At 35.9% G+C, this 15,511-nt stretch overlaps 1 protein-coding gene and 1 pseudogene across 6 annotated transcripts in view; both read left to right on the top strand.

Moving 5' to 3' along the window:
- Positions 1-15,511, top strand: part of SSH2 (slingshot protein phosphatase 2) — a 223,245-nt gene that overhangs the window by 184,003 nt on the left and 23,731 nt on the right. For 5 of the 6 annotated variants that reach the window (XR_005658057.1, XM_039886176.1, XM_039886175.1 and 2 more), the window contains 4 exons: positions 1,644-1,838; positions 5,607-5,700; positions 5,829-5,957; positions 13,527-13,573. Coding sequence is in view for 5 of the 6 variants with exons in the window: in XM_039886176.1 (XP_039742110.1) it covers positions 1,644-1,838; positions 5,607-5,700; positions 5,829-5,957; positions 13,527-13,573 (465 nt within the window). In the remaining variant the exon portion in view is untranslated. The other variant, XM_039886179.1, reaches the window with a different exon arrangement.
- On the top strand, positions 2,182-5,600 carry LOC120621000 (60S ribosomal protein L21-like; annotated as a pseudogene).

Below are 15,511 nucleotides of genomic sequence, written 5' to 3'. Positions count from 1 at the left end.
TGACGTAAACATGCATTGAATATCCTATACATTGCACTAAGCTTGCCCTTACCTTTGAATCTGTGTAATAAAACTGAAATTCACTGAGAATTTGACTTATTCTCTGAGAGTCTAGCCTACTTTGAATAATTGAAAGCATTCTAAAAGATTCTGCAACTTTGTTTTTAAGGAAAAGTCTGTTTCCCTGATAAAAATGGACTGGCATGTTTTTCCCTTATCAAATTGGGAATGGTGTTTTTTAATTTACATTATGTGGGATCGACAAAGACTTATGAACAGATGTTATATATTATTGGTGGGAGAATGAACTCGAACAACCTTTCTGGAGAATGATTTGCCAGTATGCCTTATCATTTTGCATGCCCTTTGACCTGAAAATTCTATTTCTAAGAATTTACCCTAAGGTAATAATTATGGGTGTGTGCAAAAATTTTATTTATATGAATTTTTATGGGTGTTCTGATAATAGCAAAAAATAGAAAATAATTTAAATGTCTGAAAAATAGGAATCAGTCAAATTATGATATATCCATGTTACTAAATATGAAACCATTAAAATTGTCTAGTTGAATATTTATTGACATGGAAAGATGTTGGTGACAAAGGAAAAGGACAGGTTAAAATGGTATGCAAAATATGGTCATCTTTATTACAGATCTGTGCATAGACAAAAAGACTAGGAAGATCTATACTAAAGTCTTAACAGTGGTTATTTCTGGGTGTTTGGATTACAGTATATTTATGCCTTTTATAGGATAGTTTTGCCTTTTACCTGAGGTCCCTAAATTTTCTAAAGTGAACAGGGATTACTTTTTGTTACAAGAGAAAAAATAATAGCAAATAAGACATTTTATTCAACAAATACTGTGCTCCAGTTATGAATTAGGAATTCTTTTAAACACTTGAGATACATCAGTAAACAAAACAGAAAGATCCCTACTCTTGTCGAACTAAATTTCTAGCGTTTCTGGCTTTAGCTTTTCCCAAGTATATAACCGAAAAGGTACTTTTCAGTTTTGTTTACTCTTCTTGGGTTCAGGAGTTCAGAGTCAGAGATTTAATTAGCCTCAGTATAACCAGAACTGTTCTTAGAAAGTAGCACAAGTGTTTAAAGTAGCATAGTGGTTTAAAGAAACTGAGAGACTAAGGCAGCAAGAATGATAAATGACATTAGATCAGTACTTCTTGGACATGTTCTCAAGGCTTAGGGACATTCATCTGTGTGATCTTTGTGGAGCGTTTAAGAATCATAGGTAATATACGATTCTGCACCAGGAGAAACAAATCTTACATATAGTAAATGGCTGAAATCTTTAGTTTTCTAGTGATATGGCATATTCACAGCATGGTTCCAAATATAGGATCATGAGTTCTGTAGGTACCCAACCTATTTTTTACAGGTGGGTTCCCCTGCTTCTCTCTATTCCCACCGTAATAATGCATCCTATCTTTCAGCAAGAAATGTGTAGTTGATTGCTGTGAGTAGATAATATAGTATAATCAGAATCAGAAAATCTTGAATTCAGGGAGTAGATTCCAAAGACTAAATTCTATAGGATTTAAAGATTAGAAGGCATACGTGGATTGTTGGCCTTTTGCTACCTGCATAGTCCTACAGTGCTTATTCCCAGCATATCTTTCAGGTCTGCACTACAGAGTTTACACAAGGCTTGCGAAGTGGCCAGAATGCATAACTACTACCCAGGCAGCCTTTTTCTCACCTGGGTAAGTTATTATGAGAGTCACATCAACTCAGATCAATCATCAGTCAATGAATGGAATGCTATGCAGGATGTGCAGTCCCACCGGCCCGACTCTCCAGCTCTCTTCACTGACATGTAAGTCAATTTGCTGAGGATCCTGGAAGTCCTCTCTATTGTATCCTAGGATGTTGTAAGCAACATGTTCCTCCCTAATCTCTCCTTTTGGGGAGCTAATCTTACCCAGCAATATTAGTCATTGTCTACACTACAGGACTGGCACAAAAAGCACCCTATTCTTTCTGTTGTCTGCAAAGGCCTGAGAAGTTTTACTCGTGGGCATAATGGAGTCTCCAGAGTTAAGAACTGCAATACCATAAAATCTCATTAATTCAGATGCCACTAATTTGAAATTTGAGTTTAAAAGAGTTGGGCTAAAGTCTGCCTTTGCATTATCTGGAAAAGAAACATTTGGTAAGCAAATTAATGACATAATGAAGCTTTTAGAGGAATGTTTCCAATACTTAAGAAACGAGATGTTTCCTGTCAATTTAAAAGAATGCCTAGGTTCTTATGCTAATTTTAAACTGATTTCTGTTCAGATTTTTAAAAACATATTTTATAATTCACATGTCTTAAGTCAGCCCCACCTTTGCCTTGTTAAGTCTTTCTCAGTAAGATTTTACTAAATCTCCGTGGTGTACTGAGTTGGATAAAGGCCTGAGGTGGAGCCGATGTTTATTCTCCTTTTAGGTCTATGTGTTGAAACTTATATGGCTATTTTAGAAATTTTTTTGTGCTTAGTTCCTGCTTTGAAAATTAATCAGGATGTTTACTTTGCTCTGAATTGATCTTTCTGCACTTCATTCGACAGCTGGGAAAGAAGAATAGCTGCTTACTATCTGACCTTACAAATTCTTGCAGATTCCTAAAGTGATCCCAAAACAGTTTATGATTTTTTTAAAGGCTTAATTTAGATAATATTGTAATCAGTGATTTTTACTAGAACAGGTGAAATTTTCAAGAATTGTGTGAACAGAACAATCAGAAAAGCAATGGAAGCTATTTTGCATAGGGTGTCATTAGTACTAGGACCTCTTCTTCACTAATCCTAGTCCTTTCAAGATCCCACAATAACAAAAAGATAAAGATTAGTTTGGCCTTTCAGCCGGAACCACTATCTTCTAGTAAATCACCAAAATGACCAACACAAAAGGAAACAGGAGAGGCACCCGCCATATGTTCTCTAGACCTTTTAGAAAACATGGAGTTGTTCCTTTAGCCACATACATGCGAATCTACAAGAAAGGTGGTATTGTAGGCATCAAGGTAATGGGCACTGTTCAAAAAGGAACGCCCCACAAATGTTACCATGGGAAAACTGGAAGAGTTTACAATGTTTTCCAGCATGCAGTTGGCATTGTTGTAAATAAACAAGTTAAGGGCAGGATTCTTGCCAAGAGAATTAATGTACATATTGAGCATATTAAGCGCTCAAAAAGCCGAGATAGCTTCCTGAAACGTGTGAAGGAAAATGATCAAAAAAAGAAGGAAACCAAAGAGAAAGGTTCAAATGAAGCGCCAGCCTGTTCCACCCAAAGAAGACACTTTGTGAGAACCAATGGAAAGGAGCCTGAGCTGAAGATTAATTTGGCTTTCAGAATCAGGAAATGTTACTCATTTCCTGCTTTACAGCTGGTTGATGGATATCAAAAATGGACATTCTGAACCAGGCTTACATGAAAGAGAGAAAACCCTTCTTATTTTTTATGATTTTATTAAAGAAAAATTGGAAATTATAGAACACAACAACAACAACAACAAAGAAATTGCTCATAATCTCTCTATATCCCCAAGCAAAAGAAATAATATAAAATATAGTCCCTGGCACATGGTAGAGGCTCATTAAATGTTAGTTCTTAGTATGTACACTATAATCCCAATTTTAAGAAAATTTTTAGACAGTGTTTATCTGTTCATAGAAAAAAACTGAAAGCTGTCAGTCAGTCTCAATAATGATCGTCTCTGGTAGAGAGATTTTCAGTGATTTTTATTTTCTTGAGTTTTTATGTATTTTCCAAATTTTTCTTCATTGAAATCTAGGGAGAAAATGTGTTTGTGTTGTAATGCTTTTTCCATTCTCTCTTCCTCCCTAACTGGACTAGAAAAGTCTTAAAAAGTATGCTGAAACCACAGGAAGAATGTGTGCCAAAATGAACCTATGTGCTCTACTATGAAAAAGTTTATGTTTTAAAACCCTAGGAAGGTGAAGAAGGGAACATATGTGTATGGTGCCTCCAATTTCTGTCAAATGCTATGCCAGGCACTTCATACATGGTATCTCATTTAATCCTCATAAGAACCTCAAGACAGATATTATTACTATCCTCATTTTATATAAAAGGAAAGAGACTCAGAAAAGGGAAGGAATTTGTTCAAGGTCACACTACTAGCAAGAAGCAGGGCTGGGATTAAAACCCAGATGTATCTGTTCTCAAACCACTCAGCCTCAAATGTGAAGGATTAGAGTAAAGGTTGCTAAACTAGGGAATCTTGACCTTCATACAGGTGCTAAAGTTTGTTTTTACCAGTACTTCTTTTTGTAAAAGACTAATGTGTATAACTTTCTACCATTAAGCTCTGTCTAGGAAAAATGGTGGAAAGCATGTTTAAGAATTTTAATCTTAGTCAAGACGGGATGCCTTGCCTAAATGACAGGGAAATGGCACAAGTATAAGCTGTATTCTGCAGGGTTCATGGGAAACTAAGAGGCCAAGTGGTAGAGAGCCCCAAGGTTGTGGAGTCAGAGCATCCATCTTTGGAGATTACCAAAGCTATTTTTGCAGCCAGTGATAAGGCTGTAGGCAGCAAGGGCAGGCAGGATGCCTGAAAGCTTAGTCCATTTCTATCTCCAAATAAGGAGGTACAGAGCAGATACCATTTTTGAATAGGTAGGAGGGAAAGAAGAGACAGAAAGTACTCTCTGTCAGATTCACTCAAATTCTGCATAATATGAAATAATGCTTTTAGAGATAAGCATCCAGTTACACTGAACCAATACCTGTCTAGTAATTGGAGAATCAGCTTCCTAGTTTGATTTCATATTGAAGTTCCAAGGGTAATTTTATTTTTAAAAGAATCAAAAGACTAAGGGAAGTAACATAATCCTGCAGGTAGAGTGTTAGGTTGGGCTGAGAGTTCTGGTTCTCCTGCCAGTGTTTGTGATCATTGGCAGGTCATTTAACCTTTCAGCTATTTATTTCTTTTATCTGTAAAATGGGGATAAAAATTTCACAGAGCTATTATGAAAGCTTTTGTGGAAAGGAAAGCATTTTGGATGGAAGCACTCCAGGTAGTTAATCCTTGAAACCCATTTTGGAAGAGAATTTGCTTCATTGAAGAAGGCAGAAATCATTCTCTCTCTTTCCCGCTTTCTAGAACCATAGCAATAAATAATGAGCATTACATGGCATTTTAAGGTACAGAAGATCGAGTTCCATAGTGGGTCACACCACTGGTCTATGCATCTTGGTATTCTAGCTCAGCAGGTGGTGTTCAGGAGTACTTGATGGGAAAATATGGATTATGGTCCTCCATTAAAGTATTACACTCAGTATGGCCTGTTTGTTTACTCCTTCATGGATAACGTGAATATATATACGTGAATATATTTAAGGGCTTTTAGACATGTACAGCCTCTTCAAGTAATAATTTCTGTATGTTTACATTCTATACATTCTGAAAATAAACTTTTTAAAATATCATTTTCTTTTAGTCATGCCTTCAGTATATAAATTTGAGGGTAATAGAGGCAAAGCCTGCCAATTTGGAAACATAATCAGGTGGCACATTCTTTAACTTAGTCAAATTCCTACCTAAGAAAAATCACCATTTCTCTCTTCTCAGACCAACTGAACGTGAGCGAACAGAAAGACTAATTAAAACCAAATTAAGGGAAATTATGATGCAGAAGGATTTGGAGAATATCACGTCAAAAGAGGTACGAGAACTTAAGTCTTCATTGTTCAAGGGCTAAGAGTGAGATGGGTGTGGGGCTAAAAATTGTGAGTGATTGAAAGTATAGGGGGACTTTACAGAGATTAGTGAAATATATCATCTTTGTTTCAGATACGAACTGAATTGGAAATGCAAATGGTATGCAACTTGCGAGAATTTAAGGAATTTATAGATAATGAAATGATAGTGATCCTTGGTCAGATGGATAGCCCTACACAGATATTTGAGCACGTGTTCTTGGTAAGTTTGGGCGCCACTTTAAGTAGTATGTCGACGCTAGTTCATATCAACTTGTTGCGGGGAGCAACTGTTAAATTTTATTATGTTTGAATAAAATGTAACTTACATTAAAAACAAAGGTAATAAATACTCAAACCTCATCACTTTCTAATTATTTCACTATTACCTGTGTTCTTAAGATTATTTACATCTGTTGTATGGTAGAAATGTTATACAATGGTATGCTTCTGCTTATCTCTTCCCAATTCCTCATTCAGTGACATCAAATTGGTGGATTAAAATTGACTATGATGGGAAAATTTACACCAAGGAAAGTGGCATATGTTACAAATCAGGCCTTTTTCCCTAGGGATTATTAAAAATCTCATCTGTTCTTCATAATAGCAGAAATCTAAAACAGACCAGTCCATAATAGTTTTCTACAGTATATCCAAATAGGATGATCCTTTAAGGTCACTCTTTCAGATCTGCCAAATGTGTCCAAGATCTGATATATCTGAGAAAAGCAAGTGGGAACTAATTACAACTCAGAGGCTATTGGACTTTTAAACATTTGGAACCTTGTAGCCACATTTTGAGTCCCCGAAATACTTTTGCAATTACTAAAAATTCAGTGACAAAATTGTTCTTCATGATTTTCAAACATTCAGTAACCTACAATGAGCCCAAGGAGACCCTTCTGACAGATAGATTAGGAGAAATTCTAAAATCTTAAGACACATTTTCCTCTTATACATTAAAGAGTTCTAGTTTTCTTCTGTACATAGTAGTGAGAACAAAGTTAACAAGGATAATTAAAATGGGGAAGGAGGGTGTGCCAAAACCTTGTTTTTGTTTCCACTTCTAATACTTTGACCAGAAATGCTAGCAAAGAACTAACTGATTGGTTTGAATTTCACTTCCTTTCTCTGGTGAGGTCATTTGTGAACTGTGAAATGATTAGAAGCTGGGAAACAGAAGAGAAAGGAATAAATGCACAGGAACTGACTAAACTGGATTGTTTCACCTTGAATATTTAAGAGTTTATTCACTAAGTAGTCAGACTTTGTGACATTGAAGACTTCTACCCTGAATTAACTTGTTGACACTCTAGAGTGTGTGTGCTTGTGGAGTGATTCATAGTGGTGTATAGCTATGAAATTACTCATGAAAAACTGTGAGCTGGGAAGACAACTTCTTTTCCATTACTTTAACTTGCCCAGTGTGTGTTGCCATTTCTGGCTGTAGATCATACTGCAAAGCTGTCATTGACCTTTCCATTTGTAAAGCACCTGTCTTTGTTGGCTTTTATGTATATTTCCACAAGGATTCAGGTATTCCATGCTCCTTTATTTTGTTGGAAAGAATTTTTGTGTTATCTATAGAAAACTTGAGTCACTCATTCAAATGAACCCTGCCCCAAACTGTCTCCATGTATCATGATGTTCTTCTAAAGGGAAAGTGCCTATAGCCACAAATAGCTCATGTTAGAAAGTGACCAAAGCTGTAAACTTGGAAGTCACTTTTCTGTTGAGCTTGGATTTTAAAATCTAAAAAGGATATAGACATGATGAATATCAAATACAATCAATATCTGACTGGTCAGCCTGTTTAATTTCAGTCATACTTCCAGTGTCTCCAATGCCACCCCCTCAAGAACTACCTTCTACTTACCTCCCCTCCTTTAATGGTGTATTTTAGGACATATGAACAATTTTAATAGTACTCTAAGCAGAATAATCCAGTTCTCCCCAAATTACAGTCCCTAATCAACTACAAATGCATTTGAGTATTTGTACCAATAGATTCATCCTATTATTTCGTGATTTTTGGCACATTCTTGTGTCTTGGTTTTGTTTTTTTTTCTTATTACAAAAATAATTCATGTTTATTGTAGAAAACTTAGAAAATTTTAGAAGACAATAGATAACATTAAATCATCACCAAGAGAGATAAGCACTGTTATCTTTCATTATATAATACTGCCTTCGAGTCTTTTTAATTTTTAGAGTGTATCTATGTACATATTTGGGTGGGGGGGAGGAAAATCTATTCCCCTTCAGATATAATTCTGTTTTCAAGAGAATGAATATGTTTTTTCCATTGTGAATATTTTTCTAATTTGGGAAAAAACATTCAAACTGGAAAATTCTGATATTTAACTCTTATTCAACAAAATAAGCACATAAACAGGTTGTCTAAATTTATTGTACTTCTTCCTTGATGGCTTCCTCCCTTTGTTTGCACCACCATATCCTGTGTCCAAACTCCTATCTCTTCTCCATTAAGTCTGTGCTCTGCTGGCTTTCCCAGCAATTGACACGGAAAAAGAGGTCTTATCCAAGCTGCTAGTGGTGGTGTTAATTTTCTGCAAAGTCATTTCATCTTGTGCATAGCTGCCATGCCTGGAGTGCAAGTAGATTGTGTGAAGGGAAGCAGCAGGATTTCTCCCTTCACTTTGGAAGAATGCACAGCTCTGCAGTGGACTGCACAGAGATGTTTATTTGGAAAGGTGTCCAGCTGGTATGTAGAAAAAAAGTATAGAGCATAGTTTAAAGAAAATCTGCAGCAAAAAGAGAGGATTCGTTGGTTGGAAGCCAGGGTGTTTCCAGAAAAAGAAGTTCTTCCACACCCTTAAGAGTGTACTATTTCTCTGAGCTGGAAGCCTTTGCCCAACCAAATCTCAATATCAACAGCTCTCCTGGAGGCTGTCCGATTTGGCTGAGAAAAAGCTCGATGTGAACAGAGACCCTTTGCAGAAAGGCAGACAGCTTTCTTAGTTAAACAGGGGAAATATGGGAATATTGTACACACAACCAATTATTTTGTTCATGGGAAAAAAACTAGTCAGAATTTTTACTGCCAATTGTTATCTTTTTCCAGATTTGACATTACAAATCCTTTTTAGAATAGTGTTTATTTTTCATAGAAAAATTAGGCCTCAGATTGGTGGTTACTTTTACAGTAAGTACAGAGAAAAGAAATCAGTCACTTGAGTCTTTGGGCCAGGGTACAGTATGGGGTACCACAGTGAAAGATGGAAAGAAGTTACTTAGAAATGTATCATAGCCCCAAGATTTCATTTTACATTTCAGGAAAATTAGAAAATGCTTTGCATAATTACATAGAACATAGTGAAAACCCTCATAGAATTATGTCATTGTAAGCCTGAGAAGCATGAAGGGAAAAAAAAAAAAAAGATTGAATCTGTGGAAAACCCCGGGGGGCTGATATGAATGGCATTTGTATTGAGGGCAGGAAAGTAATTACACCATGTTGACTCCAGTTCTTTCTCTCAGGTTGAACTTGAAACAACCCTAGCCACAGCCCAAATCACTTCATACGGGTTTCCCTGAGTCAGTAGCCAGTGCTTTTAATTTATTTTGTTTCTGGATATGTGTCATTTCAGATTGTCAAACTGAATTTTCTCTGGCCAGGTAGATGAAAACCATGGACTTTTCCCATCACGTCAGAGTTATTTTCATCCAGCTGGACAGAGTTCCTCAGAGGATTTAGGTTTCTAAATTAAGAAGTTAGATAGTCACATTTCCCTGGCTCCAGTTTAGCCACTCGACCCTTTATTGCTTGGCTTCTACCTCCTTGAAGTCCTTTGTAGTTCTTCCTCTTTCTCTGGTGTGGGAGCCAGTTTTCTAAGGTTGAGCACAAGCTTTCAGAACCTTCCATATTTTTTGAAAGCAAGTCAGCTGAGCCCTGGTCTGTAGAAAGGATCAGTTGTCCATCACTTACTGGAATTTCAGCACAGTATCCTTGAGATCTCCCAGTTCAATGGTCAAATTACAGATCACTTGTAATATGGTGATAGTGATTACATAATACCTAACAATTTCAAAGCACTTCATTTACTTACCTCATGTGATCATTCATTCAACAAACATCTGTTGATCTTTATTTTTCCAGGCATAAGGCTAGATATTTGTGGAGTGTGATCTAAAGGAGAGAGTGATGAACCATACATATCAGATAGATACTCATAGAAGGCCAATGGAATAAGGATACAAAGGTGACTCTTGGATTAGACAATTAGAAAAGATCATTTGTAACATTAGCAAGACTGATGAGGGCAGAAGCCACAGTGCTGTGGGTTGAGACACATGGGAAATGAGTAATGAGAGAAAGTGAATATTATATTTCTATGAATCTTGACTATGAAGGAAAGGGGAAGAGGACAGTGTCTAGAGGAAGATTCAGAGTGAAGAGATAGTTTTTCCATTTTAATATGGGAGAACTGGGTTTTGTGTTTGTTTGTTTCTTGGCTTTAAACAGCAGAAATTTATTTTTCGTTGTTCTGGAGGTTGAAAGTCACGGTACCTGCATGATAGAGTGGGGGCCCTCTTCCGGGTTGCAGACTTCTCTTTGTAATCTCACGTGGCAGAAGAAATTGGGAAAAACTTCGCAATTTGAAGGGAAGATACCCATTAGATGTATAGGACTACGGTAGGAGTGTTCCATTTTATAGATAAGGAAAGTTGAAGACATGTTAAGCATTTGACCCAACGTCCCACAGTAGGAAGGAGAGTTGAGACTGGAACCCAAGTCTTCTAATGCTAAACTCCATTTAATGCGTAATTCTGAAATAGGTAAATTCTTATTGTTAAATGTTTGCTTTTTCAAAAGACATAAACAGATAGCTCAAAGATAAAGTGGACCTGAAACATTGAAAAAATTCTCACTTTTAAGAGAAATGCTAATTGAAATTACACAGAGATAACATTTTACAGTATCAAATTGGCAAAAATTCAAAAGTTTAAACACATTTTGTTGGTAAGGCTGTAGGCAAAGTGGCACTCATATATTGCTGGTGGAATGCAGAATTGTTTCAAATTCTGTGGAGGGGAATTTAGCAATGTGTAACAAAACTATGCATTTACCATTGACCTAGATATCTTGCTTCCACGAATATGAAACATCATTCATAGCAGAGTAGTTGAATAAACTATATCACTCACTACCTAATGAAGTACTATGCAAATGTAAGAAAAAATAAGGCAGATCTCTCTGAACTGTGATATAGAGTGATTTGCATATGTTTAAGTGAAGAAAGTAAAGAGTAAAAATATATAGTAGTATCCTACTTTTGTGTAAGAATAGTAATAAATATATATTTGCTTATATTTCTTTCAAAATAGAACATAGAATAAACCAGAAATTAGTGAAAGTGGTTACTCATGGGAATTGAAGAGATATAGGGGTGGGAGTAAGACTTCAAGTTTACTTTCAAATAAACTTTTGATTTCCAACCATGTAAAATTTTACATATTCAGAAAAACTCAAAGAATGGAAAAAGTACACCGTAAAATTAAATACAAACAGGAACAAATGAACCCAAATGTATGTCAAATTGATAACCTCACAGAAAGAAATTAATTCAAATAACTTTTAAGCATAATACTCTGATTGTACCACATAGTGGGATATAATAAGGAAAAAAAGAACTGCAAAGAAAATTTGAACTTAACAGCTTTGTTATTGGTTATGGTATTGGCGCAATAATGTTGAAACTATTTGGTAAGTAGAGCAAATGAGAACCAAGGTTCTCACTGTAGAGCAGGGAGATATAAATGAAGCTGGGGGGAGCAAGAAAGAAAGGAAGAACCTTGTGGTATAGAATTTGAATCAGAGGTACCAGTATAAACTTAATATAGTTTTGGAAATATTTCCCGGATCTGTCCACTGAAGAGTTTTAGAAGCAGTGACACCCAGTAGTTATGAGCATACCTAATTAATGCCCAGATCTTAATTAGAAAATACCATTTAGATATTCCCTAAAAGAAGCCAGGACTCCTTGGGGAAATGGCAGATTTCACTCACAAAGTGACTCTAGAATGATATTTTTGTACCAGAAAGTAAGGACTTGGTAAAGACTGATGGGGTCATATCAAAAGGAACCTGCATAAAGAGATTCTCACTGGCAAAATTCAAGACAATTTGAGTGTCCAAAATATATATACATGACGGTAATGGATTGTAACATACGAAATACAAAAAAAAATTCAAAAGTCTGTAGTGACACTCAAGGGATGGAAAGATTGATTAGATGAAGCTCTCTTGCACAGAAAAATGCCAGCTAAGGTGCATGGGAATGATGAAATTAGAAAATCACCATTGCGTAACCTCCAGTAAAGTAATTGATTTAGACAAGATCAGCAGTTTATGCTGAAACCATAGGGTAAAAGATTATTGTGAAACAAGATATTCACATGGCTTCAAAGATTGTTAATACCCAAAGATTACTAATTATTTGTAAAGGAGCCTTTACAGTAGAAGGATGGGGCAGACACAAAGGTACCTACCAAGAATTCAAAGTCAGCATGATAAATAATGAGACAAACTGACATATGCCTCATGATTTGATGCAGTAGTAAGTACACAACATCACTCTTATAATATTCTCGCCAAGAGTGCTTGACCTGACTCTAGTCATCAATAAGCATTCGGACAAATCCAGATTGTGGGGTGGTCTCCTAAGATTGCAGACCCGTAGTCTACAAAAATGTCAATATCATGAAAGTCAAAAAAAAATAGGTAAGAGTGGACTGTTCTAGGTTAAAAGAGAAACATGGCAGCTAAATGTGAAGTGTGATCTTTGATCAAGTAAAGTACATTTTGAGGATGATTTTGAAATTCAAACATGGATGATGTATTAGATTGTTATTGTATTGATGTTGTTTTTCTCAGTCGTAAAAATGGAATTACATAGAAGAATGTTTTTATTCTTAAATGGTACATGATCAACTATTGAAGTATCATGATGCTCAAATTACTTTCAGAATAGTCAGGGGAAAAGGATATATATTGAAAGAAAAGAGTGGAGAGAAAGTAAATGTGTCAAAATATTAAAAATTGATGTATCTTCCAGATAATCTGTAGAATCTCTCTTAAATTTTTCATATTGTGTTTTCCTCATTTGTTTGACAGAAGCTGCTGTTTCACTCACACACACACACACACTCACACACTCTACTTCCCCAACTCCTTACATGCAACATGATGAACTACAAGGAACTACATATTTCATTCTATGGGTTTTAGAATGAAATCTAGGTTTAATTCATAAAAATGTCACTTTGTTTATTCAATAAATGTTTATCGAATACCTGCTTGGTACCAGGAAGTGTGCAGGGATTCCTATAGGAACAAGAGAAGCTTATATTATAATGGAGGAGAGAGGTAGTAAATAAGCACATAAATAAATATACAAGTAAAAATTGTGATACATGTTATTAAAAAAAAATCAGAGCACCGTAAATAAGAATAACAGACATTTAACTTAGTTTAGAGGATGGTCAAAGATATGTATTTCCAGAAATATGCTCTTGAGCAAAAGTTACTTGAATTCTATAAGTGTTGGTTTTCTTATCTGTAAAAATGAAGATAACTTTCTTTAACTATCCTTTGTGAAAACTAAATGTGATAGCATGTAAAGTACCTGGCACTTAGAGAGGAAACTCAGTAGATGATTGACCCTTTTTTTTTTAGAAACTCTGCTTTTTCCCTCACAGGACTGCTGTTCAATTATTGTATTTGGTTCCTATGTTAATACTCCCTAACTTTGTCTTTTTGGTTCCACAGGGCTCAGAATGGAATGCCTCTAACTTAGAGGATCTACAGAACCGAGGGTAAGTATCACTGTTTTATTTTTACTACGTTTTCTAGTCAAAGAGGTGTCAATAAGTAACTTTAAGCTTAAGAGTTAATGCCCATTAATTCTAATCAGGTGTAATGTAATAAAAATTAAAACTGCTGTTCTCGCACTGTTTCATCTTCCCCCCTACCAAACTGAGCAGTTTAAGGATTCCCAGCAAAATTGAGGAAAAGGGACAGAGATTTGCCATCTATCTACCCATTCCCCAACACATACATAGCCTCCCCCATTAAGAACATCCCCACCAGAGTGGTTCATTTGTTACAACTGATGAACCTACATTGACACATCATAATCACCCAAAGTCCATAGCTTATGGTTCACTCTTGGTATTGTACGTTCTATGATTTTGGACAAATGTATAATGTCCAAATTATGGTATCACATACTATTTTCACTGCTCTAAAAATCCCCTATGCTCCATCCATTTATCCCTGCACCCCTAACCCAACAATCACTGATCTTTTTACTCTCTCCATAGTTTTGCCTTTGGTTCCTGTTTTTATGTAAGGGTACACAGGACTGCATATGTTGGGCTCACAGCTGTTCTTTTAACATTAATTGAACATCTTCTGTGGGCCAAGCACGGTGCTAGGGATCCAAAGATAAATGAGACTCAGTCCCTGTCCTTTTATAGTAAGGTGTTTGAAGACTAAGCAGGTTATAAATGTAAAATTAACAAGCTTCTGAAATTGAACAAGAAGACTTACCTACCTTTCATTAAGAAATGTGCGTCTAAGAAACATAGTTATTGAGTTTTATTGTAGCAGTTGAGACAACTGTGAACATTTAACAGGCAAAAAGCTGCCATTCTTCCCTTTTTACTCCTTAGCTAATGCGTAAGTTTTTCATTGAACTTGGCTTTAGGAGGTCAGATCATCCCAAAAAGACAAGAGAAAATCATGTCTGGAAATTAGCCATGCCAACTTTTCATTGTGGACATAGATAAGACCTCCTGAGACTCAGAGATAATGATGGCTGCCTGGCTGGCTTCTGGCTGCCTGTTTTCTCAGCTACAAGTCAGCCTTCTGGTTATCTTTAACATGATTAGGTGCATTCTCCCTACTTTTCCCCCAGAAGAAAGGTACCTCATAATTGCTAAAGTGAACTGGGAGCGGGACGTAAGCCAAACGATTATATAAAAAAAAAAGTTCCAGGGGGAATCTGGTTACTTAATTTAAGATATGAAAATAAATAGAACTTGGAAAGTTTAAATTGATAAGGATTAAGTCTAGAGTTCTTGAAAGCAGAGATGGTGTCTTAGCTTTGTGTAAAACATACATCTACCTAGTTCAGAGCTTTATACCAAGAGGGTACCAGTAAATGTGAAGGAACGATAGAAAAATTGACAGTATGACTTGTGGGAAACTAGCACCTAGATACAGTGTTTAATATGAAATCTGAGATTTGATATAGCAGTACTTGCCAAATGCATTGGAATTGCATTATGTATACATACACTTTACTTTAGAATACACTGACTTTTGACTTATAACCCCAGCTGGAGATGAGACCTATTTATCTCATGTACTACTTATAAGGCTAAATTATAAAACACAGTTATATCTGTTTGTCTTAAAAAACAGTATGGTTGGATATTCAGTCATCTACTTAGATCTTGTTTCTTAAATTTACTGATTCTTAAATGTCAGTGGGCGAAGAATTACCATTCAGGGATCTATCTATACACAAAAATGTTTACTTCCCCCTGTGGATGATTTAAGGGATTTTTCTAGAGTAAGTTTGACATTAAGGTCATCTTCAGCCAATCTACTGACTTTAGAACCCCAGTTAAAGATGCTACTCCATATCGAGATAGCAAAGAAGTTTCAAGGAGTGACGATTCCATTTGGTAGTGGCTGCTGAGAGTCCTGTAATGAAAAGGATTGGGAAGCCCTGTCATGCCATAATC

The sequence above is a fragment of the Pteropus medius genome, unplaced genomic scaffold, assembly GCF_902729225.1.
Source record: "Pteropus medius unplaced genomic scaffold, Ma_sr-lr_union100, whole genome shotgun sequence".
In the NCBI taxonomy this organism is placed as follows: domain Eukaryota; kingdom Metazoa; phylum Chordata; class Mammalia; order Chiroptera; family Pteropodidae; genus Pteropus; species Pteropus medius.
Note: the sequence above shows the minus strand (reverse complement) of the source record. Positions and strands in the feature narration are given on the sequence as shown.